The following is a 26,639-nucleotide window of genomic DNA, read 5'->3' as shown; positions in this document are numbered from 1 at the left end:
AACAGTTTTTGCAACTTATTTTTTTCTTACTCCCTATTGCCTATAGATGTCAGTATGTGGGCATTTTTGAATATATATACATATATAAACACTTATTTTAATTTTTATAAAATATATGAATTTTATCATTTAATTTTAAAATATATGTATCACTTTAAAATAAAAATGAGAATTTTAAAACCCAGAAATAACAAATAAGTATTACAAGATTTTATTATAACTTTTTTCTAGTTGGAAATATAATAGTCCTATTGCATTTTTATTCAGTACTTGTTGAAGATTTGAGTGTTAGGAATAGAATGTAGATCCTTCCTTCTTTCTTTCTCTCTGTCTGTCTCCCTCAATAGGGGTAGTATAATGACTCTCTAGAATTTGAGCACATAGTCTGCAGAACACAATTCCACCACCTCTTTATGTATCAGTTTTCCATTTTATGGACTGCCTGGTATACTGTAAGCCTACAATATATGTAAATATTACTATTATTTTGTATTATATTATGCCACGCATGCTCTTTGTGGAAAATATCAGGAGAAATAATGGAAGTCTACATGTGAAACAATTCTGATAAATAAAACCGGTTTGAGGCCGTAATGGAAGCTGAGAATTAAAATCCACTTTAAGCAAAAGCATGTTAAAGCTTTACCCAAACAAGCATAAATCATCTAAAAACCAAAGTGACTGTAATTATTTTATAACTTGTTCCTGTTATACGTTGCCTTGATAAACAAAATCCAGATTGATTCCAGCGATCGTATAGACTCTCATGGATATTCCTAAAATTGAAACTGGGACCTAATAGTTTCTAGAGTAATCATTAAATCCTTCTGGATGAAAGAGCAGCTTGTGGTTGTGCAGGATGTGGTGGTCAAAGAATGAACACAGGGACCTCAAGTGGTGCCAGTGGTTGTGATAATGGTTTCGTGTATTACGTGATTATTTTCCAGGCATTTGCTAAGCATTTTGCCTATATTACATCTTCTAAACCTCACTATAAACCTATGAGGTAGTTCTATTATTGTGCCCATTTATAGGTGAAAAACAAACAAAAAAAAGAGTCTAAGAACATGCTTTCCTATCCCATAGTCTCTTTATTGTGGTTACACACCAAGAAAATATTTTTGTTCCAGAAGTTGTCTTTTCGCTCTAGACTGGGAAATTTAGTTTGTCTGCTGGTAAGACTAGAAGAGGTTTCTGTTTGGTTGTTGCTGTTGCGTTGAAGGAGTTTATTCCTTTAGCCATACTTAACACACACCTACACACACACTCACTCATATACTGTAATCTGCTATCTGAACTTTTTTTTTTTTTTACATCTTTATTGGAGTATAATTGCTTTACAATGGTGTGTTAGTTTCTCCTTTATAACAAAGTGAATCAGTTATACATATACATATGTTTCCATATCTCTTCCCTCTTGCATCTCCCTCCTTCCCACCCTCCCTATCCCATCCCTCTAGGTGGTCACAAAGCACCGAGCTGATCTCCCTGTGCTATGCGGCTGCTTCCCACTAGCTATCTATTTTAGGTTTGGTAGTGTATATATGTCCATGCCACTCTCTCACTTTGTCCCAGCTTACCCTTCCCCCTCCCCATATCCTCAAGCCCATTCTCTAGTAGGTCTATGTCTTTATTCCTTTCTTACCCCAAGATTCTTTATGACTTATTTTTTTTAGATTCTATATATATGTGTTAGCATACGGTATTTGTCTTTCTCTTTCTGACTTACTTCACTCTGTATGACAGACTCTAGGTCCATCCACCTCATTACAAATAGCTCAATTTTGTTTCTTTTTATGGCTGAGTAATATTCCATTGTATATATATGCCACATCTTCTTTATCCATTCATCTGATGACGGACACTTAGGTTGTTACCACCTCCTGGCTATTGTAAATAGAGCTGCAATGAACATTTTGGTACATGACTCTTTGAATTATGGTTTTCTCAGGGTATATGCCCAGTAGTGGGATTGCTGGGTCATATGGTAGTTCTATTTGTAGTTTTTTAAGGAACCTCCATACTGTTCTCCATAGTGGCTGTACCAATTCACATTCCCACCCGCAGTGCAAGAGTGTTCCCTTTTCTCCACACCCTCTCCAGCATTTATTGTTTCTAGATTTTTTTATGTTGGCCATTCTGACTGGTGTGAGATGGTATCTCATTGTAGTTTTGATTTGCATTTCTCTAATGATTAATGATGTTGAGCATTCTTTCATGTGTTTGTTAGCAGTCTGTATATCTTCTTTGGAGAAATGTCTATTTAGGTCTTCTCCCCATTTTTGGATTGCGTTGTTTGTTTTTTTGGTATTAAGCTGCATGACCTGCTTGTAAATTCTGGAGATTAATCCTTTGTCAGTTGCTTCATTTGCAAATATTTTCTCCCATTCTGAGGGTTGTCTTTTTGTCTTGTTAATGGTTTCCTTTGCTGTGCAAAAGCTTTTAAGTTTCATTAGGTCCCATCTGTTTATTTTTGTTTTTATTTCCATTTCTCTCTGAGGTGGGTCAAAAAAGATCTTGCTGTGATTTCTGTCATAGAGTGTTCTGCCTATGTTTTCCTCTAAGAGTTTGATAGTTTCTGGCCTTACATTTAGGTCTTTAATCCATTTTTAGCTTATTTTTGTGTATGGTGTTAGGGAGTGATCTAATCTCATACATTTACATGTACCTGTCCAGTTTTCCCAGCACCACTTATTGAAGACGCTGTCCTTTCTACACTGGACATTCCTGCCTCCTTTATTAAAGATAAGGTGACCATATGTGCGTGGGTTGATCTCTGGGATTTCTATCCTGTTCCATTGATCTATATTTCTGTTTTTGTGCCAGTACCATAGTGTCTTGATTACTGTAGCTTTGTAGTAAACTCTGAAGTCAGGGAGCCTGATTCCTCCAGCTTCGTTTTTTGTTCTCAAGATTGCTTTGGCTATTCGGGGTCTTTTGTGTTTCCATACAAATAGTGAATTTTTTTGTTCTCGTTCTGTGAAAAATGCCAGTGGTAGTTTGATAGGGATTGCATTGAATCTGTAGATTGCTTTGGGTAGTAGAGTCATTTTCACAATGTTGATCCTTCCAATCCAAGAACATGGTATATCTCTCCATCTATTTGTATCATCTTTAATTTCTTTCATCAGTGTCTTATAATTTTCTGCATACAGGTCTTTTGTCTCCTTAGGTAGGTTTATTCCTAGGTATTTTATTCTTTTTGTTGCAATGGTAAATGGGAGTGTTTTCTTGATTTCACTTGCAGATTTTTCATCATTAGTGTACAGGAATACCAGAGATTTCTGTGCATTAATTTTGTATCCTGCTACTTTACCAAATTCATTGATTAGCTCTAGTAGTTTTCTGGTAGCATCTTTAGGATTCTCTATGTATAGTATCATGTCATCTACAAACAGTGACAGCTTTACTTCTTCTTTTCCAATTTGGATTCCTTTTATTTCCTTTTCTTCTCTGATTGCTGTGGCTAAAACTTCCAAAACTATGTTGAATAAGAATGGTTAGAGTGGGCAACCTTGTCTTGTTCCTGATCTTAGTGGAAATGGTTTCAGTTTTTCACCATAGAGGATGATGTTGGCTGTGGGTTTGTCATATATGGCCTTTATTATGTTGAGGAAAGTTCCCTCTATGCCTACTTTCTGGAGGGTTTTTATCATAAATGGGTGTTGAATTTTGTCAAAAGCTTTCTCTGCATCTATTGAGATGGCCATATGGTTTTTCTCCTTCAATTTGTTAATATGGTGTATCACGTTGATTGATTTACATATATTGAAGAATCCTTGCATTCCTGGAATAAACCCCACTTGATCATGGTGTGTGATCCTTTTAATGTGCTGTTGGATTCTGTTTGCTAGTATTTTGTTGAGGATTTTTGCATCTATGTTCATCAGTGATATTGGCCTGTAGTTTACTTTCTTTGTGACATCCTTGTCTGGTTTTGGTATCAGGGTGATGGTGGCCTCGTAGAATGAGTTTGGGAGTGTTCCTCCCTCTGCTATATTTTGGAAGAGTTTGAGAAGCATAGGTATTAGCTCTTCTCTAAATGTTTGATAGAATTCGCCTGTGAAGCCATCTGGTCCTGGGCTTTTGTTTGTTGGAAGATTTTTAATCACAGTTTCAATTTCAGTGCTTTTGATTGGTCTGTTCATATTTTCTATTTCTTCCTGATTCAGTCTTGGCAGGTTGTGCATTTCTAAGAATTTGTCCATTTCTTCCAGATTGTCCTTTTTATTGGCATAGAGTTGCTTGTAGTAGTCTCTCATGATCTTTTGTATTTCTGCAGTGTCAGTTGTTACTTCTCTGTATCATTTCTAATTCTATTGATTTGAGTCTTCTCCCTATTTTTCTTGAGAGTCTGGCTAATGGTTTGTCAATTTTGTTTATCGTCTTAAAGAACCAGCTTTTAGTATTATTGATCTTTGCTATCATTTCCTTCATTTCTTTTTCATTTATTTCTGATCTGATTTTTATGATTTCTTTCCTTCTGCTAACTTTGGGGTTTTTTTGTTCTTCTTTCTCTAATTGCTTTAGGTGCAAGGTTAGGTTTTTTATTCGAGATGTTTCCTGTTTCTTAAGGTAGGATTGTATTGCTATAAACTTCCCTCTTAGAACTGCTTTTGCTGCATCCCATAGGTTTTGGGTCGTCGTGTCTCCATTGTCATTTGTTTCCAGGTATTTTTTGATTTCCTCTTTGATATCTTCAGTGATCACTTCATTATTAAGTAGTGTACTGTTTAGCTTCCATGTGTTTGTATTTTTTACAGGTCTTTTCCTGCAATTGATATCTATTCTCATAGTGTTGTGGTCGGAAAACATCCTTGATACAGTTTCAGTTTTCTTAAATTTACCAAGGCTTGATTTGTGACCCAAGATATGATCTATCATGGAGAATGTTCCATGAGCACTTGAGAAAAATGTGTATTCTGTTGTTTTTGGATGGAATGTTCTATAAGTATCATTAAGTCCATCTTGTTTAATGTATCATTTAAAGCTTGTATTTCCTTATTAATTTTCATTTTGGATGATCTGTCCATGGGTGAAAGTGGGGTGTTAAGTCCCCTACTATGAATGGGTTACTGTCGATTTCCCCTTTTATGGCTGTTAGTATTTGCCTTATGTACTGAGGTGCTCCTATGTTAGGTGCATAAATATTTACAATTGTTATATCTTCTTCTTGGATTGATCTCTTGATCATTATGTAGTGTCCCTCTTTGTCTCTTCTAATAGTCTTTATTTTAAAGTCTATCTTGTCTGATATGAGAATTGCTACTCCAGCTTTCTTTTGGTGTCCATTTTCATGGAATATCTTTTTCCATTCCCTTACTTTCAGTGTGTATGTGTCTCTAGGTCTGAAATGGGTCTCTTGTAGACAGCATATATATGGGTCTTGTTTTTTTATCCATTCAGCCAGTCTGTGTCTTTTGTTGGAAGCATTTAATCCATTTACATTTAAGGTAATTATCGATATGTATGTTCCTATTCCCATTTTCTTAATTGTTTTGGGTTTGTTATTATAGGTCTTTTCCTTCTCTTGTGTTTCTTGTCTAGAGAAGTTCCTTTAGCATTTGTTGTAAAGCTGGTTTGGTGATGCTGAACTCTCTCAGCTTTTGCTTGTCTGTAAAGGTTTTAATTTCTCCATCATATCTGAATGAGATCCTTGCTGGGTAGAGTAATCTTGGTTGTAGGTTTTTCTCCTTCATCACTTTACATATGTCCTGCCACTCCCTTCTGGTTTTCAGAGTTTCTGCTGAAAGATCAGCTGTTAACCTTATGGGAATTCCCTTGTTTGTTATTTGTTGTTTTTCCCTTGCTGCTTTTAATGTGCCCTCTTTGTATTTAATTTTTGACAGTTTGATTAATACGTGTCTTGGCGTATTTCTCCTTGGATTTATCCTGTATGGGACTCTCTGTGCTTCTTGGGCTTGATTAACTATTTCCTTTCCCATATTAGGGAAGTTTTCAACTATAATCTCTTCATATATTTTCTCAGTCCCTTTCTTTTTCTCTTCTTCTTCTGGAACCCGTATAATTCGAATGTTGGTACGTTTAATGTTGTCCCAGGTGTCTCTGAGACTGTCCTCAATTCTTTTCATTGTTTTTTCTTTGTTCTGCTCTGCAGTAGTTATTTCCACTATTTTATCTTCCAGGTCACTCATCCGTTCTTCTGCCTCAATTATTCTGCTATTGATCCCTTCTAGAGTATTTTTAATTTCATTTATTGTGTTGTTCATCGTCGCTTGTTTCATCTTTAGTTCTTCTAGGTCCTTGTTAAATGTTTCTTGCATTTTGTCTATTCTATTTCCAAGATTTTGGATCATCTTTACTATCATTATTCTGAATTCTTTTTCAGGTAGACTGCCTATTTCCTCTTCATTTGTTACATCTGGTGGGTTTTTATCTTGCTCCTTCATATGCTGTGTGTTTTTCTGTCTTCTCATTTTGCTTATCTTACTGTGTTTGGGGTCTCCTTTTTGCAGGCTGCAGGTTCGTAGTTCCTGTTGTTTTTGGTGTTTGTCCCCAGTGGCTAAGGTTGGTTCAGTGTGTTGTGTAGTCTTCCTGGTGGAGGGGACTGGTGCCTGTGTTCTGGTGGATGAGGCTGGATCTTGTCTTTCTGGTGGGCAGGTCAACGTCTGGTGGTGTGTTTTGGGGTGTCTGTGGACTTATTATGATTTTAGGGAGCCTCTCTGCTGATGGGTGGGGTTGTGTTCCTGTCTTGCTAGTTGTTTGGCATATGGTGTCCAGCACTGTAGCTTGCTGGTCATTGAGTGAAGCTGGGTGTTGGTGTTGAGATGGAGATCTTTGGGAGATTTTCCCCGTTTGATATTACATGGAGCTGGGAGGTCCCTTGTGCACCAGTGTCCTGAAGTTGACTCTCCAACCTCAGAGGCACAGCACTGACTCCTGGCTGTAGCACCAAGAGTCTTTCATCCACAGGGCTCAGAATGAAAGGGAGAAAAAGTAAAAAGAAAGGAAGAAAGAGGATAAAATAAAATAAATAAAGATAAAATAAAATAAAGTTATTAAAATAAAATAAAAATAATTATTAAGAAAAAATTTTTTAAATCGTTATAACAAAAAATGGATGGATAGAACCCTAGGACAAATGGTGAAAGCAAAGCTATACAGACAAAACTCACACAGAAGCATACACATACGCACTCACAAAAAGAGAAGAAGGGGAAAAAATAATAAATCTTGCTCTCAAAGTCCACCTCCTCAATTTGGGATGATTCGTTGTCTATTCAGGTATTCCACAGATGCAGGGTACATCAAGTTGATTGTGTAGATTCAATCCGCTGCTCCTGAGGCTGCTGGGAGAGATTTCCCTTTCTCTTCTTTGATCGCACAGCTCCCGGTGTTCAGCTTTGGATTTGGCCCCGCCTCTGCGTGTAGGTCGCCTCTTCTTCGCTCAGACAGGACGGGGTTAAAGTAGCCGCTGATTCTGGGTCTCTGGCTCACTCAGGCTGGGGAGAGGGAGGGGCACGGAGTGCGGGGCGGGCCTGCGGCGGCAGAGACCTGCATGACGTTGCACGAGCCTGAGGTGCTCCATGCGTTCTCCTGGGGAAGTTGTCCCTGGATCCCGGGACCCTGGCAGTGGCGGGCTGCACAGGCTCCCAGGAGGGCCGGTGTGGAGAGTGACCTGTGCTCGCACACAGGCTTCTTGGTGGCGGCAGCAGCAGCCTTATCGTCTCATGCCCGTCTCTGGCGTCCGCGCTGTTAGCGGCAGCTCGAGCCTGTCTCTGGAGCTCCTTTAAGCAGCGCTCTTAATCCCCTCTCCTCGCGCACCAGGAAACAAAGAGGGAAGTGCTAAGTCTCTTGCCTCTTCGGCGGGTCCAGACTTTTTCCCAGTCTCCCTCCCGGCTAGCCGTGGTGCACTAACCTCCACAGACTGTGTTCACGCCGCCAACCCCAGTCCTATCCCTGCGCTCCGACTGAAGCCCAAGCCTCAGCTCCCAGACCCGCCTGCTCCGGCGGGTGAGCAGACAAGCCTCTCAGGCTGGTGAGTGCTGGTCGGCACCGATCCTCTGTGCGGGAATCACTCCACTTTGCCGGCCGCAACCCTGTTGCTGCGCTCTCCTCCACGGCCCCGAAGCTCCCCCACTCCACCACCCACAGTCTCCGCCCTCAAAGGGGCTTCCTAGTGTGTGGAAACGTTTCCTCCTTCACAGCTCCCTTCCACTGATGCAGGTCCCGTCCCTATCCTTTTGTCTCTGTTTTTCCTTTTTTCTTTTGCTCTACCCAGGTACGTGGGGAGTTTCTTGCCTTTTGGGAGGTCTGAGGTCTTATGCCAGCATTCAGTAGGTGTTCTGTAGGAGTTGTTCCACGTGTAGATGTATTTCTGGTGTATCTGTGGGGAGGAAGGTGATCTCCACGTCTTACTCTTCCGCCATCTTCCCCCTCTCTCCTATCTGAACTTTTTGAAGTGATAGCTTAGGTGATAAAATGAAGGCACAGTAATATAATAAAATTTGTCATAATTGAGAAAATCCTAAACCCTTGAGAGGAATTCATATTTATGAAAATATTTATATTTTTAATGTGAGACAGGGTCCTTATGTCCTACTGAACTTGAGACACAATATGTATATATGTGCAGGTGTATTTTTTATTATCTCCAATAAATGAGGCAGCTTTTGCATTAAATATACGTCTTTTTTCTCTTTGTTTTTACAAAAAGTCTCAGACCTTATACAGGATGTCTAAAACACAGTGCTTTAGAATTAGTTAATGTGGAGCATCCAAGGGAATGATAATTTTATCCCATCAGCAAGTCTATGTTAACTTTTTTTCTAAACAGCATGTTCACACCCTGGCATGCTGTCACTAAAATTAGCTTTCTAACTCTAATTATTATATCGATTTGATTTAACACATTATGCAGCTCACAGATGATTCACACAGTAGGATTCTTATAAGACACAATAGTAAGGCAATTTCCCTTAAATACAGCTTGCTTTTAGTGCTTGCATGGGAGAGAAGACTCTTTATTACCAGAGTCCTGAGATACATCTTGTATGTTTAACCGTGGCTCTATATATTCTAGTTATGTTTCCTAAATGTATATATACAGCAAAACCTCCTTTCATCGTGTAAATAGGAAATAAGAGATTTATATGATGTCTCTCTTTTGCTCTCTATTTTCTACTAAACAGAGAACAAATGAAGTCTCTCCAGGAGGCCCTGGAAAATCAGCTTAAAGAGACAACTGAGAAAGCAGAAAAACAGCAGGCTACTGTAAGTGTTTCTCTTCTGTGTCCTTTGCTTTGGGCCTGGAAAATTGTTAACTTTTTTCCCTAAAATCATTATGGAACAAATACGCCTGTGACAAATATAAATGAAAGTATAATGAAAACAACACAATCAACAAGATTACAAAAATACTTAGCAGCAATCATTTCAAAAAAATATTTTCGTTGTATTTGATTTTTAGGGGTCTTCTGATTCCTAACCCTTATTTATGGATGAAAAACTCAGGGCAAGAGTGTTGGTGTCGGGCCCCCTATCAGTGGCTCTTGAATTTTGGGGTGTGACCTTGAACTAAGTTAAACTATACAGATCCCTAAGCCATACCCTGCATCCACTGAATAGACATCTCCCAAGGGTGGAGCCACACCATCTGCCTACTTAATCAACTACACAGGTGATTCTGAGACACCCCAAAGTTTAAGAATCAAACTTCTCTCCAGAATTTCTCTCTCAAAATGATGTTCTATTGACCCTCACGTTTCAGTTCTTATAACTGATACTCACCACGGGCAGGACAGATAGTGTTCTGGATAGTAGTGCTAAAAACTAGATTTCTACCTCATTCCCCACATGCACTTATGTACCATTTATGGAGATTGAACCTTTTATCTTGTTCGAGGACCTGAATCTATTTCAAAATATAGTATATTAATAGAAAATTTGAGGTATAGTAAGACCAATAGATCAGGAAACAATTACCTTTGGAAAGATAGTTTATTTCTCACAGTTCCCAAGAGGGGGGCATGCCACATGACCGGGGACCACGCAGGCAAGCACCAGGTCAGGCACAAGGCAAAGGAAGGTGGGGAAACTGTGCACAAGAGCCTTTACTGTGGTTTCTGTGGGAAGGAATGGGCTAGGCAGGGTAAGCAGGCCTAGGATTGGCCCATTTGAATTATTTCAGCAGGCTCTGGGGCACAGGGACTATTTTTCTGGTATCCGGCCCTGGGGTGATTAAGGCAGGTGGACAGTCGCCTTAAGTGTGAGAACTCAGTACAAGGGGTGGCTGGAGTTCTAGGCTCTGTATTGGTTAGTGTGTATTTGAAAAGCTTACCACCAGGAGGAGTGGGTGGGGAAGGAGCAGCGATGAGGAAGGCAGGAGGTCAAGATAGGATGATGCAAGCATATTACTGGGTTGTCCATAACAAGGCTAGTCTGCGTATATGTGTAAGGTAGATGTTAAAGCATCAAGTTTACAGAAGCTAGAAACTGGACTAATACAAGGTCTTCATCCAGGTTGATTACCTGGGATCCCTTAAGCTCCTTTAAGAATTGTCATCCTGTCTTTCTTTTGCAAGTCTTCCTTGAATAATCTGGATTAGGGTATAAAGTTTCGCTTCTGAAACTTAGCCCTGTCTGTCATCTGGGGTACCTGCTTCTTGGAGACAGTCTTTTTAATAATGGCTGTTGATTCTTCTGGGTGCAGGATTATTTCTTGTTAATAAATTCACTGTTATCTGTCCAGCCCACCTGTAAGGATGAGCATCTTTGTTCTTCTCTGTTATGCCATGGCAACACTCACTGCTAACGTACAAGGTGTTCTAGTGTCTGGCTCTTTGGACAGCAGGTGTTACATAAAAGAACAGACATATTTTTAGCACTATCATGTTGATTCCTCCCCTCAGAATCTGACCCAGCATAAGAAGCAACCCTAATTGCAATCCCATTTCTTTCTTGACCTATCACATTTAATCTCAACTTCTTCATAGCCCAGTCACAAATAATGACAGTTAGAACAGAATAGAAATATTCACAATACTGTTTTCTCAGATTCTCACAATAAAACTGCACACTACTGTTGTTGTTTTTTTTGTTTGTTTTTTTTTTCTGAAAATGAATAAGTCTTGCTTGTATTTACACATCTAGCATTTGGAGAAGCCAAGGCATGAACCTGTGTTTATTCCAATATGTTATGCACAGTGTGTCTAACATCCCAAAAGAAGAAAGCTCTAACATTTGAAAGAGCTCAACAAAAGTTAGAAGAGTCAAGTATGGCAAAAGTGGGGACAAAGGATGCATAGTTGGGAAGAAGGAGGAGACAGGACTGGCCGAGTCAGCTTTATCCTCACCTCAGAATCCTTGCAGTGCTTTTCTTAAAGTTCAGCATTGAATCTTGAGGGAGGATTTTCCTCTCGCACCCCCAAATACTCTACTAAACCAGGAACACCCTATATGTATTCATAACCTAACATGTGCTACAGAATAAGAATATTCTGGTTTTAAATTCCTAGTGGACAATCTACTATCTGTAAATTTGAGTAAGCTCTTTAACTTCTGCAGGTTTCCTTATTTGAAGAATTTGGGGAATAATTAAAATTAAAATAACATACATAATTTCCCTAAAATTATATCTGGCATATAGTAGATAGTAGAATCTAAACTAAATTTGATCTACTCAATAGAAAGAAAAAAATAAAATAAATAAATTATCCAATTGAAAGAAAAATGTAGGCAAAAGAATTACTGTTGGCAGAAGTTTCAATGTATTAGAAATAATGATAATTTAAATGGGTTAATTTTAATAATAATTTTTAAAAGACACAGAATAACTGCAATTAAGAAATTAGGACAATATATGCAAATGTGCTAATTTTAACAACTGAGAAGACCACATACTTAAAGTAAGCAATACAGGAAAATATATGCAAAACAACATAAAGGAAGTAAATGATTGACAGCAATATTAATGCTGGCAAATAGAATTTAAAGCACAGATATAATGTAAGAGAGAGCATTATATGCTAGCAAAGAAAAATAAATAAATAAAATGAGGTGGTTATAGTTATAACCATCATAAACATAAATGTACTTAACAAATCAGCTTCCATATCCATCAATCTATAAGTGAAGGGAGAAATAGGCAAATACAAAGATCTTAAAAATACAACTTGTAGTAATAAATATTAGATATATATAGAAATCTCTAAAAAAGTGACTATATTCTTTTTAAGTACATGCAAAATATCTATAGAAATTTTATAGAAATATAATATGTATAATACAAAAAGTTATATACGTTCAAAAATATGACTAGCATATATACTATGTTATTCAATCCTTTTGTTATAAAATTTAAAATAACTTTTTATAAATGGTTAAACAATTCTTTATGTTTGGAAAATATATAATACATTTTCTAATAACCCTTCGGTTAATAAGAAATAATAAAAGAAATAAAGAAATACTTAATAATAGTGAAGACACTATATGCCAATATAATAATTGAGGTGAATTGATAGCTTTAAATGCATTTTTTCAGAAAATAAAAGATTAGCAACATAAATTCAAGAAGTTATTTAAAAAGCAAAACATCAGTGCAATAAAGAGCGTATTTTAAAGACTAGTGAAGACAATAAAATAGAAAACAAAAAAAGGTAAATTTAAGTTATTTGAAAAGACTATGATAAAAGACTTTAAGATATGAGAAAGATTAAGAATAGAAAGACAGACTCAAATTTTAAAATGTTGAATCAAAAAAGGAGCTAAGGGCTTCCCTGGTGGCACAGTGGTTGGGAGTCCGCCTGCCGATGCAGGGGACACGGGTTCGTGCCCTGGTCCGGGAAGATCCCACATGCCGCGGAGCGGCTAGGCCCGTGAGCCATGGCCGCTGAGCCTGCGCGTCAGGAGCCTGTGCTCCACAACGGGAGAGGCCACAACAGTGAGAGGCCCGCTTACCGCAAAAAAAAAAAAAAAAAAAAAAAAAAAAAGAGCTAAGAGTCATAATTGTAATAGGAATTCAAACAGATAACGTATTATGAGCAACAGTTCCCTGATACATTTAAAAATGTATATGTAAATTTCTAGATAAATAAATATAAAATTCTAAAACTTCTGCGAGAAGAAATTCAGCAATTGAATAGCTGAACACAGTTGGAATTTTATTATGCTAAAAGACCTCCTTTCCCAAGTATTTCAAAGCCAGAAGGTTTTCATGGTGACTTCTACTAATTTTTAAAGATCAGTTGACTTCAAATATAGGCAAATATTTTCTGGAAAATAGAAAAAAATTGAAAACTTTCATCTCATTTTGCAAACTTCATCAGTTATGATTCCAAAATCAACTAATGGCTGTATGTGTAAACTAATAGCTATTTTTCTGCTAACGAATGTACATGTAAAAGGTCTATAAGAACAAATTCAAGACTATATTAACAAAATATATCATCATGATCAATAAATGCAAATACCTGCGGAAATAAATAATACTTATCTTTTGGAGGGAACGTGTTTATGTTTTGAGTTGAATGACTGATATTTTCTAAGTCAAAGTCCAGAAAGAGATGACAGAAAGCTTAACAAATATGGGAATAACATATATTTAGTAAAAGCATGATTTTTTTTTAATGTGCATCTGGTGGAATCTAGGAAAAGATAGATTTCATAGTACTGGGACTCATCACTTCCAAACTTTGGTAAAGACTCAAACTGTTTGTGCCTTTTTTTCCCTATTTGAGGATTCTAGGTTAACTAAGGATTAAATAAGTATATATTTTAATTGTTGCAAATCATTCAACAATTACTCTTTCTGCTAGGAAGACTATAGTTGATGTAGTTGAAAGTTGGATAAGAAGGGGAGAATGAAATAATTGTAATTGCTCACTCTCAAACAGAGGGAAAACATTTAGATTTGATTCTGTAAATATTGTGCTATTTTAGATTTAAGAGCAGATACTCTTATGTGCTGCCCTTGATTATATATCTAATTACTAAATTGAACTATCTCCTTAATGGGACAATGAGTGTGACTCAAATTTTCAGGTTGCTCCGAGGATATTCATAATTCAAATGTAAGCTTGAAAATTGTTATGACCAAAATGATGGACATAGTGGTTCTCAGGCTTCTGCTTCTGCTTCTGCTTCAACATGTAGTTGGACCATCAAAAATTGTTAGGTTTAGGTTTTGTTACCTTTTGAGGAAATGGTAATACAAGGACACCTACACAAGCCAGAAAAGACAAGGTGTTAATATGTATTGTAAAGCTTTACAGGCGCACAACAAGTATAATGTACAGAAAGTGAACAAGACTATTACATGTCAAATCCAGGATAGTGGTTACCTCTGGGGGGAGGGGAGGGAGAAAAATTAGGTGGGGCTTTAATAGTACTATAACATTTTGTTTACAAGGTCTGAAGAAAATTGGACAAAGCATTTATATATATTTATCCTTAGGGTGGGCCCAGAAGCATTTTACATAGTATTACTCTTGTTCTTCTGTTTATGTTTGAAAGGTTTCAGAACTATTTTTTTAATGTGTATATATATGGTAAAAATTAACTTTACTCCTAAATTTGATTTCTACTGACTTAATCTATCTCTAGAGATAACCCACATTGCCAGTCTCTTTTGCATCATTCCAGGAATCCTCTAAGACTATGTAATTCAATATATAACCACAAGATACATGAGGCTTTTGAGCATTATAAAATGGCTAGTCCAAACTGAGATATGCTGTACGTGTAAAACACACAGTGGATTCTAAAGATATATTGCAAAAAAAAGTCAATTTATCATTATTAATCCATTACATGTCAAATGATACTATTTTGAATATATTGAATTAAATAAAATATATCAGTAAAATTAATTTTACCTGTTCCTTTTACTTTTTAAAAAAATGTGACCGGCAGAAAATTGAAAATTGGAGAAATTAAATGTTTCATCTGTCATACATTCACATAAATAGTGAACCCTCAGTGACCATAGTGTCTCATATTTTAGCTACTGTGCTATACTGACCTTTTTCAAAGGAGTCAGGCAGATAAAGATGCAATGTTTATACAGATACAGTTTGAATAACTGGCCTAAGGGTACAGATTCTGACAATATCATATTCAGCAGGAAACATCATGGTTTCTCTGGTACAGTTATAACGTTCCATGCTTTTGAGGTCAGGAGCATCACTATGCAATTGCTCTCAAACCTGGCCTTATATAAAAATTATGTGGAGCATGTTTTTAGAAAAGAGATTCCTAGGCCCAACCCTAGAATTCAGCTTTGTTTAAGAACCACATTTTTAAACATTGAAGTTTAGACAAGTAAGCGAATCACAGTCATAACATGCATTTCTCAATTAAAAAAAATTTTTTTAAACCTTTTAATTATGGAGAATTTCAAACTTACACAAAAGTGGAAGGAGTAGTGTAATACATCCCCATGAATCCATCAATTAGATTCAAGAATTAACAACACATGACCAATCTCATCTCAAGCATATCATTCTCTTGTCCCCTCTTCATTTTTTTTTTTATACAGTGGGTCCTTGTTGGTTATTTATTTTACATATAGCAGTGTGCACAGTCAATCCCAAACTCCCTAACTATCCCTGCCCCCCCAGATGAACTTATTTACAAAACAGAAACAGACTAAATTTAAAAAAAATAATAATCTTTTATTACATATGAAAAAGTTATGTGATATAACTAGTTGATATATTTATGAATTTGGCAATAAAAATGTGGATAATGAAAATTTTAACCCTTTGTTCTTTTTCAGTATTTGTTGACAAAGAGATAATTTTATTATACTTCAAAAATTGTGAAAATAAATTTATAAAAGCTATAGAAATGAATTTGAAATATGTCTACATGATATTCTATTTATTTTCAGATTGCTTTTTTAAAGACTGAAATGGAGAGAAAGAACAAAATGATCCGAGATCTCCAAAATGAGGTAAGACATATTTCAGGAAAATTTCATACAAGTCAAAGAATATACAGAAACAAACATATTGATTTGCCATAAGCTCTGGGGTATGATCACATGCAAATATGTCCTTTAGTTAAGTACTAATGGAGAGGAACTATAAGGTTAAAACTTGAGTATATAATCCCTACTTTAACATCTATTTGATAACGTTATTAGTTCATACATCTCCAGGTCATTTTCCCTTCTAATTATATTTTGCTTGGGCAATGTTAAAAATTTATTTTTATTTTATAAATGTATTTGTCTACCAAATGACATCACAGGCACTGAAGAAGAGAGCTAGTTAGAAATGGACCTTATGTTAGGAAAAGTCAATCTAGAATGAAAAATTTATGTGAGGTAATCTTAGAGTGATGTAGATTTGAAATAAATAAGCTGTAACCGCTTTCCTTACAGCCTTTAAAATGTAAGGATCCTATAAAATGCTGTATGATTTTTCCTCCTTTTGACATTTTGTCTACCCTGTTACATAACTACTTTATTTTCTAAAATTTCTCCATCACATTTGTATTTCCACCTTTTTATTTCTTTTTTTTCCTTGAATGAAATTAGTTATTTAGAACTTTTAAACCATGATTAATGAAAGGTACATCTTCTTTTATCAATCCCACTAAGGTGGATTTTAAATCCCAAATCAACTGCTTTAGCCATTTCTAGTCTCCTTTATTCCCCTTCCTTCCTCCCTTCCTCCCTCCCTCCCTTCTTTCCTCCAGTTTTTTGAGACATTTCAAACACAGATGAGCTCATTATTCCTATATCATTTCCACTTTGATGCCCAGGTTAAAAAATAGACTATACAAAGGCCTTGGTATCAAGATTCAGCATTTGTACTCTGATCATGACATTAAAATGGTTTATCAAATGTGTAAAATGATGTATAGAAAAAAGGAAAACAAGAAAAGTTTTAAGTGTCTTCCTTATGATTCTATTGTATTTTCATTTCTTTCTAATGATTTTTTCTTCTGAGTCTTCTTAAGAAAGTCTAATGAGATGGACTTGATAATGTTTTCCCTGAGGCCTAAATCTTGGATTTACTGTTTATGGTGGAAAATGTCAGTAAACTAGAGGTACTGAAATACTGGTTGTACTAGATAATTTCTTGTTCTCTGGGGCTCAGAGAGGGCCCGATTACTCAAGTCTAAAACTTTCCATGGATCATTTAAGACAAAGGGAATGTTTAAAACAATGGTAAAGCCAGTATTAAAATAAGAAAGAAAGTACATTTAGATGTGTACACACACACACACACGCACACAACAACAACAGCATGAACCCCGTTGTATAAGAATGAGAGGATTATGGGCTAATTTATATCTCTGTGTATGTATTATCAGTTAACTTTTCATCTTACATAATTTTTAAAAAATCTAGAATTTAAGGAGGAAGCTCTTTTAAAACCAAACTATAAATTATTCCTATCAGGTACCTATGAGGATTAATAAAATATTTTATTTCCTTCCATGGGATCATTTTTTAAGTTTAATATTAATTTTCTAAGTGTATAGGCTAGAATAATTAAAAAAGCAATACAACTCTTCAGAATGGCTGCCAGATGTAAGCTTTGTAATTAAATTTGCTACTATTTACTTTCATCATATTGAAAATCTGCAAGATGATACTTGATAACCAGAAAAGTCTTTGACTTCTCTAACAAAACCTAATGGTGAACATATATTATCAACTGAATGCTTTTAATTTGACTCCTTTTTATTAATTCATTGAAATTTTAGATTTGTTATTTTGACAAATAATCAGTATGTAGAGGTTAAACAAAATACTTGGCCCATACTCTGCACAGTAAGATTATATGGACACTACCTGAAAGATTTTTGTTCAGGAGTAATAAAATAAAAAGGCAAATTGACTAAACAAAATACAGAGAGGTGAGGGAGATCATACAGGTATAAAGAGATTTCTGGGAGAAGATCAAAATCTCCTGAATGACTTCTGAGTGAGGATATTGGGGAAGTCCCAAATTAAGAAGGGACTTTGGAAAAGTTATTAAAGAATGATCGGTATTTTTTTCATATGTGAAGGTAAATATCTTAAAAGGCACTTTTATGTTAGAAGCTAGGCATTTAGTTTTTAAGATTTACCTCATCCCTTGGAGGGGGAAAATATTTAGATTTTATTTTTAGGCAAATGCTGTGTAGGGCAGAAAGCATTTTGATTTTTCCATCCAGGCAGTCATATCTGGAATGGAATACATGGGACCCCGTGATTCAAAGACTGTGTTCATAACTGGGAAAGAACATTGGAGAATATTTGGAGAATATGGATAGCAAAGTGAGAATGCAAGAGAAAAAGAAATAGGAATTTTTTTTTTTTTAAACCAAGAAAGTTAAGAGTGAGACTGAAAAGAGTATAGCTATGTGTTAATCACAGTATTTCAAGCTCCTTTATTTTATCTGTCTCTATGGGTATCTATGTCTTCACATGGACATCACATTTAACATGTGTCTGGGATTGCTTTTACTCACAGAAGCTTTATTGAGATTTAGGGGGTCTCCAAATTTCAGGTCTAGGCCTTCTGCTTTTCTGCTTATATTCTCTTTTCTGCTTATATTCTCTTTCAGCAAGCCAAATCTATTCTGCCACAGTGTGTATTTCTTTGTACCAAATCACCTTATTAGCAATTAATAAATGATGGAATGATGTCAGTAAAGTTTGAAAAATTGTGTTGGTTTATATGTAATTTTTCCCAACATGTTGAGGTTTGAAGCAATCAGGGGAAAGCCTTGTCAAATTTTAGAGAAACTTTTTATCATACAAAGACAAAAGAAAATATGCAAAAGGACCTCCCTTTAGTACATGTAGTTGTGTTTTAGTGCCTTCAAAACATTTTAAAAAATGTTTCTTACTGCACCAAGATATCTGACTAAACTGTGAATATAGAAGACTCTAAGGCATTCCCCAGTATTAAAATAAGAGATTAGTGAAAAATATGTATCAGAAATTAATTCTGATAATCTACTTTATTAGAAGTCAATTCCCTGTAGGGTCTACATCTCAAAAGAGAAAACAGTAAATTCTAAGTGTAAGACTGTGCAAAGGATTGAGTATGATTTGGGGGATAAATGCTAGAAAATATTAAACTTTGGTTGTATTTTTATTACTATTGTCATTATTTTGTTAATATTATGATCACAAAATTACACAGTAAGTGGTCTTCCTCAGTCACAATTTTCTCATACATCCTGTATTTTTAGTGTACACATTTGCAGAATATGAGATTTCTCACAGTGCAAAAATTGATTTATAGTAGCTATCTCACCATTTTTTTTAGTAACTTCTTAATCTGTCTCTAATTCTGATGTCTCTTATGTAATCCGTTTTATGCATTCAATTACTTATTTTGCATTTTGTATTTGGATATTGTATGGTTTCAACAAATGTAAAAAGTTGTACCAGAAAGCAAAACAAAGAAACAAAAACACTTAGCCTTTCTTCTCTAACTTCCATAACTGCATCAAGATGTGATATAGACAATTCTATTGACTCCAAAGCTTAGAATTCTCTTTGACTTTGCACTTTTAAAACACCCTCTCTGTATTGTCATTTCTAATTTTCTTTAATTTTATCCACCGTTTCCCCTAGGATAAAATAAGTTTCTCTATAGTGTTTCCAGATATAAGAAAGAGATAAGTAGGGTAATACATAGGTATTGAAATATTAGATAAATTAGGCATTGAGACAAGCATCTCTGATTAGTTTGAAACTCCTTAATGAAATGTGAGAGTTTGATAATGTTCAGGACTTTTCAAAGGAGTACATAGCTACAAATTTTTGAATTAGATTAGTATTAAAACATAGTCTATATTAAATTAGTGAGTACATAGAGATAACAAAGGGAAGGGGAGAAAAGTGAAAGGAAGAGAGAGAGGGAAAAAGAAAGGAAGAAAGGAAGGAAGGAAGGAAGAAAAGGAAGAAGGGAAGGAAGGAAAGAAAGAAGGAAATAAAGGAAGGAAGGGAGGGAAGGAGGAAGACAGGCAAGTTGGGGAAGTACCCCCACCCCAAATCTCTTCTGTGATGGTTTGTTTTAGTATAGATTCTTATGATTGGTTATTTTCCCGAGACTTATTCAAGATGGTTCGAGGTAAGGAAAAAATAAGAAATCACATTTCTAAAATGGTAATAATAAAGTCAGGAACCATAAAAGTGTGCCTTACTTTGCCCGTGATAGAAATCAGAAATTTGTCGAAACTACTCTCCAGAGCAGGTTTTCCCTCTCACTATTTCACGGCTCCATTTTCCTTTCTTTCTAGTCTCTCAGTTACTTAGCTCATCTATTTTTCGCATGGCTCGTATAGTTTAACCCAACTTTGAAATACTAATCTGCCTTCTCTATCTCCTACTAATAAGCAATTTAATCTTCTTTAATGTTTTGTTTTATTGCTGTTGTTATAAGTGCCTGGGGGGAAAGTCTTGCTACAGGTCAAGTCCCTGGCCAATCTGTGGGTTTCCAAAGGGTTCCAAATAATCATTGACACATATCCACGTGTATGAGGAATAAAACATGGGTTTTTAGGGGCAATGTGCCAGTTGTGACAAAAAGCAACCTCTGATAAGAAGAAAATGACTTATTAAGCCATTTAGAGGACTCAACAAAATGTTAGGAGAGGTGCATATGCATTTTGTAGGCGGAGCTTAGGAACAACTCCACAAACAAACCCCAGAGCTGTTTGTCTCAAGGCAGGGCTACCTCTGCCAAGATCAGGAAGCTGCCAGCCACCTTTATGTTCCCATCACAGGGAGCTCCGGTATCACATAGCCATATCCCTTGTGCATCAGACCATGGATAACATCTAGCCTGTTTTCCCATGTAAGTAATTGCTGTATCTGCATTTTGAAGGGATCATATCTGATTAGCAAAGTCTAAGTCATGTCTGCCCTAGAGCTTCAATGCACTTTAGAAACAGAGAGGATTTGTTTTATTTCTAATTTGTTTGCTTTCATTTTTCCTTGGGAATACGGGTTTAACACTATGAAAAACTTTCACATCGTGGAAACAATGTTCCAAAATTTGGTAGCTAGTGTATTAACAACTTTTCTTTAAAAAAAAAAAGGGTTAGAGTGTGGTAACCAGCTTTAGTATATGTTATGTCATCACTGAAGGGTTCTGAGTGGTTGAGAGACATGCTCTAACACTGATAGAGTATCCAGTTGTGCATGTGTGTATATTACAATATCTTGTGTGTATACATGGCCTCTTGCCTATCCTTTAACACGTGATTTTAGCTTTGCTTTTGTATGAACTATTTCCTCAACTCGGTGCTGACTCTTCAAAGTTAGAATCCTACCTTTACTAAAATATTATAATTCAGATATTTTTACACACACAAAAAACCACAGGGCCGGGACTCTGTGTACAGTGAAGATAAATGAAAACCATATTTAAGTCCGTTCTTAGCACCAGTGACTTCAATAAATTAAATAAACATTGGACACCGTGTCCAAATTTGGAGATTGAAGCTGGTTTCCCTAATTTGCTATTCTCTACAACAGGGATAGTTAGAGACCCAGCAAGATATCAGAGAATCTCTGACCATCTGGAAATTATTAAGATGACAGAAAAAAAAATATAGATGCATATGTGTATTTTTCAAAGGTGAGGATGTAGATTTTCAGGGAGAGTCCATGACTGAAACAAAAAAATAATAAAGTCAATAACCTCTGATCTAGACAAAATTCTAGTAAATTTTAAGAAAACCCATTTTCGTTCAATTCTTGTGGCTGTAAGTCTCTGTAAAATAAATTATTCCATCTTCTTGCCTCAATAAGGACACTCAAGTGAAGATGATGGGATATTTCATAATGTGACAGAGTGCTCCAGGGCCATCATTCTGAAATGGTGCCTGCAGATGAACCTTTGTGAGAGTTTGAGTTGAATATGTACTGAGTCCAGGACGTGCTTGAGATGTTTTCAGATAATTCCATCACAACTTTCTTACTTTATTCCTTCTGGTTTACCTTTTAAAATGATGATTTCTGAGAAATTTTGGCCAACTGGTTATTTTGGTTAATTGTGTATCCATCATCTAAAGTTTATTATAACCCATTTGTACTAGGTCCTAGGGCTACTGTAATAAAGTAACACACGCTGGGGGGCTTAAAACGGTAAGAGTGTCCTCTCTCACCATGCTGAAGGACAGAAGTCTAAAGTCAAAGAAATGTCACAGGACCATGCTCCCTCTGAAGGTTCTAGAGAATAATCCTGCTTTGCCTCTTCCTACTTTCTAGTGCCTCCTGGCAATCCTTGACATTCTTTGGCTCGTCAAGACTCTCTGCTTTGTCTTCCTATGGCCTTCTCTATGTATCTCTTTGTTTCCTACTCTTCTTTATGGACACCTCTTATGAGATTTAGGACCCACCCTAATCCAGTATAACCTGATTTTAGCTTAATTACATGTGCAAAAAACACTTTTTATTAATAGGGGCACAACTTAAGTTTCCAGGTAGATGTGAATTTTAGGGTGATACTATTCAAATGCCATTTTGTATATTCCAGGTAAACAGCTTAAGCAATTTTTTTTTTTTAAACAGGCAAAGAGAGAACATTTTATTAGGTATAAGTCTTAGCCAATGTTTCAATGGGGAAAGAGGAAAGACTTTTATTAGATATAAATCTGTCTGTGGAAGTACTTTAATACTGCTTATTTAGATGCATATATAAGGTTTGTTTATGTATTCATTTGTAATAAACATATAACTTAATTCCCAAAATTATCTCAACATTTTGCTAGTTCCTGAGATATATAAATATTATAAATTTCAATGAACACAAAACAATCTCTGATCATGAAGGGTGTAAGGAGCAGAATTTAATATTGTACAACAAGTTACATATTTTGCCATATAATATGTTATGATACAATAATAATCACACAATTTTCGCAAAATATCTACAATAAAAACAGGTTGAAATAAGCATTTTACAATAACATATTGTAAAGTGGCCGATGAAGGCAATAACCTACTCAGGCCACTGAATGTGTCATTGAAGGGGTGGGTTTTGAAAGGAATGAAGTGATTAGAACTTATGGCTATTTATTCATAATCAAGAAAGCAAACATTAAAAAAAGTGAATACTTCAAAAGTTTCCTTGTAGGTGAAAAAAGATTGTTAGATGTTTATTGCTGTGAAGAAAGTAGTTAATTTTGATGCTTATAGCTGAATCCAATTTCAGGCCAGTTGACTTGCAAAGAGTAAGTAATGCTGTAAGTATGTGTTACAAAAATGGGTTGGAACAGCCAAACAGATTGACACAGCCAAAAAGTAATAAACAGAAAACTAAATCTGAAAATTACCGCTATCAGATATAATTACATCAGTAAACTTTCTAGTTTGCAAGGACATAGAATTTTTACTCAGTGTTTCCGAAGTAAACCAGGACTGCTGTCTTATGGGAGATTATGGTCTACCAAAAATCTCATTTTATTTACTGTTACAATCAATTAATTCCACCAAGTTCTAATTTCCTAATTGAGAATGTTGGATAGATGCTGACATTGTACACAATTTTAGGAAAAGTTTTCAGTTGAAATTGTGTCTTTAGCCCCTGGCTGCATCTGGATCACTATTTCTGTTCTGTGATAGAGGAATGTCTAGTATTCTCTGTCATGCTACAGGTAAAGGGGAAAGTTTGATTTCTTAATTTTGCGTCTTCTAAAAACATTATTTTATAAGTTTTAAGCACCTCAGAATATGGTTAATTTAATAAATGAGAAAACAATGTGTGAGAGACATTTAGCCCATGTTTAGACAGTTAGCTTGTAACAAATGGAAACTATTATCATCATCATAGTTATTATTGTCATTGGGTTCTGAGGTAAAATTTGTTCATCAATAAGCAATACTATGGAAAACTATTTGCTTAGAAAATGGTCTTAAACAAACAAACAAATACACTAAAACTCCATATTTCATTTAAATATAAACACCAACGTAAGACAGGACTCTCTCTAACTACTGAACAGTCTCATTCCATCTCTCATAGTGTCTCTCTCCACATGGCAGACAAGAAGTCCAAGAACTGTCTGATTAATATTCTACCCGCTTAGAAATAATAGGCAAGTGAGGCCATTTTTTCAGATTACATGAGCAGAAAAATCCCAGGAAAGAGCCTATATTGTTTGGATGCCTGAGTTAATCATCATGGACAGGGGAGTAGAGCATTTTGGCCAAGTCTGAGTCACATTTCTATCCTTTTGTTAGATGGGAGCAACCCGACTCAAAACTTGGATGAATTTGCTACAGGAAAGAAAGGTTCATTGCAAAAGATTGCCTAGATATTGGACCAATAACATAAAATGTACAAAGAAAACCATCAAACACTTCTATTACTCCCTCTTAGCCTCACCCATTTTCTAACCCTCAGATCAGAGCACTAAGTAATACTTTAATCATTTCAAGTCCCAAGTCATGCATGATGTATTTGCATCACCATATCTTTGTTAGTAATGCTCCCTTGCATATAATTTCACCCTCATTCCAAACATATTAAGGATCTTTACTTCTCTCATTTTATATTTATTGCTACATTCAAATTCTTAGTAAAAATGACCTAGGGAGGGCTTCCCTGGTGGCGCAGCAGTTGAGAGTCTGCCTGCCAATGCAGGGGACACGGGTTCGTGCCCCGGTCCGGGAAGATCCCACATGCCGCGGAGCGGCTGGGCCCGTGAGCCATGGCCCTGAGCCTGCACGTCCAGAGCCTGTGCTCCGTAACAGGAGAGGCCACAACAGTGAGAGGCCTGCGTACCGGAAGAAAAAAAAAAAAGACCTAGGGAAGCTTTAGTCATATAGCATTAGGTAAATGATCTTCTTTGTTTGTAATAGCTTTGTACATTAATTGCCAAAACCCTGAAGCAACCTTCTTTCAGTAGGTTAACAGATAAATAAACTGTGATAATCCAGACAATGGAATATTATTCAACACTAAAAGGAAATGAGCTATCAAGCCACGAAAAGACGTAGAGGAAACTTAAGTGCGTATCACTAAATTAAAGAAACCAATTTGAAATGTCTACATGCTGTGTGACTCCAGCTGTATGACATTCTGGAAAAGACAAAACTATGGAGACAATAAAAAGGCAAGTGGTTTTGGGGGACTTCACTGGCGGTTCAGCAGTTAAGACTCCACATCCACAATGCAGGGGGCACAAGTTTGATCCCTGGTTGGGGAACTAAGATCCCGCATGTTGCATGCACGGCCAAAAAAAAAAAAGATAAGTGGTTGTCAAAGGATAGAAGAGAGGGATAGATAAGTAGACAGAACAAAGAAAAATTTTACACATATGAAACTACTCTGTGTGCTACTATAATTGTGATACATGTCATTATACATTTGTCCAAACTATTAGAATGTACAACACCAAGAGTGAACCTTGTAACAAATGTACCACTCTAGTGGGGGACTTATAATGGTAGAAGCTATGGCTGAGTTGGGGTAGGTGGAATATGGGAAATCTATGTACTTTCCTCTCAACTTTGCTATTTAACTGCTCTAAAAATGAAGTCTATTAAAAATAACACACAAACCTACAACATGTAGTTCACCCTATTAACAAAATTTTAAGTGTACAGAGTATTATTTACCATATACGTATTTGTTTTTTAAAGATATAAGAACAGAAAAGTTATATTTACTTTTTAAATTATTTTGTTTATTTATATTTATTTATTATTGTATCCTTTCTGGAAAATAGTAAGAACTTGATAAATATTTGTTGAGTGAATAATAAATATTGCTTCAACAGGTTACATTTATGTAAGTTGTATGGGATAGGCCACTGTCCATAATTCATAGTAATGAGTCCCCAAACTTATGAGAGTTATTCCTTAAACCAACTTGAAATGACTTTGAAAGTCCTAGAGAATCAGAAAACTTCATATTGTTTAGAAGCTGCTAAAGCTTGCTATCCCAAGTTTTTTCATATGGAGCTGGAAGGCAGGGTATTGTACTTTTGGTTCCCTCACATGCTGCAATGAAAGAATAAAAGCGTGAAAGAAGAAAACCACAAAAAAAAAAAAAAAAAGAAAAAGAAAGGGAAGAAAGAAAGAAGTGAGAGAGGAAGAAAGCATGAGAAAAGTAACTTGACTTGGGCTGATTATTGAGAGAGTGGAGTTTTTACCAGCATCTGGTGATTTTGTCACCTTGGAGAAGTCACTACTTCTATGTGTGTCATTGGTAAAATAAGGGTTTTACATGAAATGGTCCCCTTGATTCCTTAAACTCCAAAGTTTATAAATTCTTAATCTGTAGAAACAGTAACTCATAAGCTGTGAGTTAATATCTAAGTGCTATACTCAGGATAAATTCCAAGAAGATGGTCATTAGTATTTCAAACAAATCCCTAAATAGCTGTAAATTGTGTTTGGATTTACTTAGAGCTTTTTATTCTAGGAGTGTTTAAAAATATTGACCACCAAAGTAAGCAGTTCTCTAGTACATGTCATAAATAAATGTAAAATGCATAGTTATCAGACCATCAAGCAAGAATTTTTTAAAAAATGTTTTCATCATTTAACCTATATTTTTAGTGGTAAAATGTAACTTTAAAGAAAGTTGGTTTAGAAAATCATTATTTTAAGGTTTATTTCTAGTGAGTGTACAAGTTCACAGAATGTTGGAAATATTTTGAGACAATTACTTAGGCAATTATAAACTATTTTTCCCCCTCAGAGGTGT

General features: G+C 35.8%; 1 protein-coding gene across 4 annotated transcripts in view; it reads left to right on the top strand.

Annotated features, from left to right (window-relative positions):
• LUZP2 (leucine zipper protein 2) overlaps window positions 1-26,639 on the top strand; it is a 449,267-nt gene that overhangs the window by 226,949 nt on the left and 195,679 nt on the right. For all 4 annotated transcript variants that reach the window (XM_067749585.1, XM_067749587.1, XM_067749584.1 and 1 more), the window contains 2 exons: window positions 9,153-9,234; window positions 15,854-15,916. In XM_067749585.1, coding sequence (XP_067605686.1) covers window positions 9,153-9,234; window positions 15,854-15,916 — 145 coding nt within the window. The remainder of the gene's footprint in view (window positions 1-9,152; window positions 9,235-15,853; window positions 15,917-26,639) is intronic.

Source organism: Pseudorca crassidens, chromosome 9 (genome assembly GCF_039906515.1).
Source record: "Pseudorca crassidens isolate mPseCra1 chromosome 9, mPseCra1.hap1, whole genome shotgun sequence".
NCBI lineage: Eukaryota > Metazoa > Chordata > Mammalia > Artiodactyla > Delphinidae > Pseudorca > Pseudorca crassidens.
This window is presented reverse-complemented; position numbering and strand designations above follow the sequence as displayed.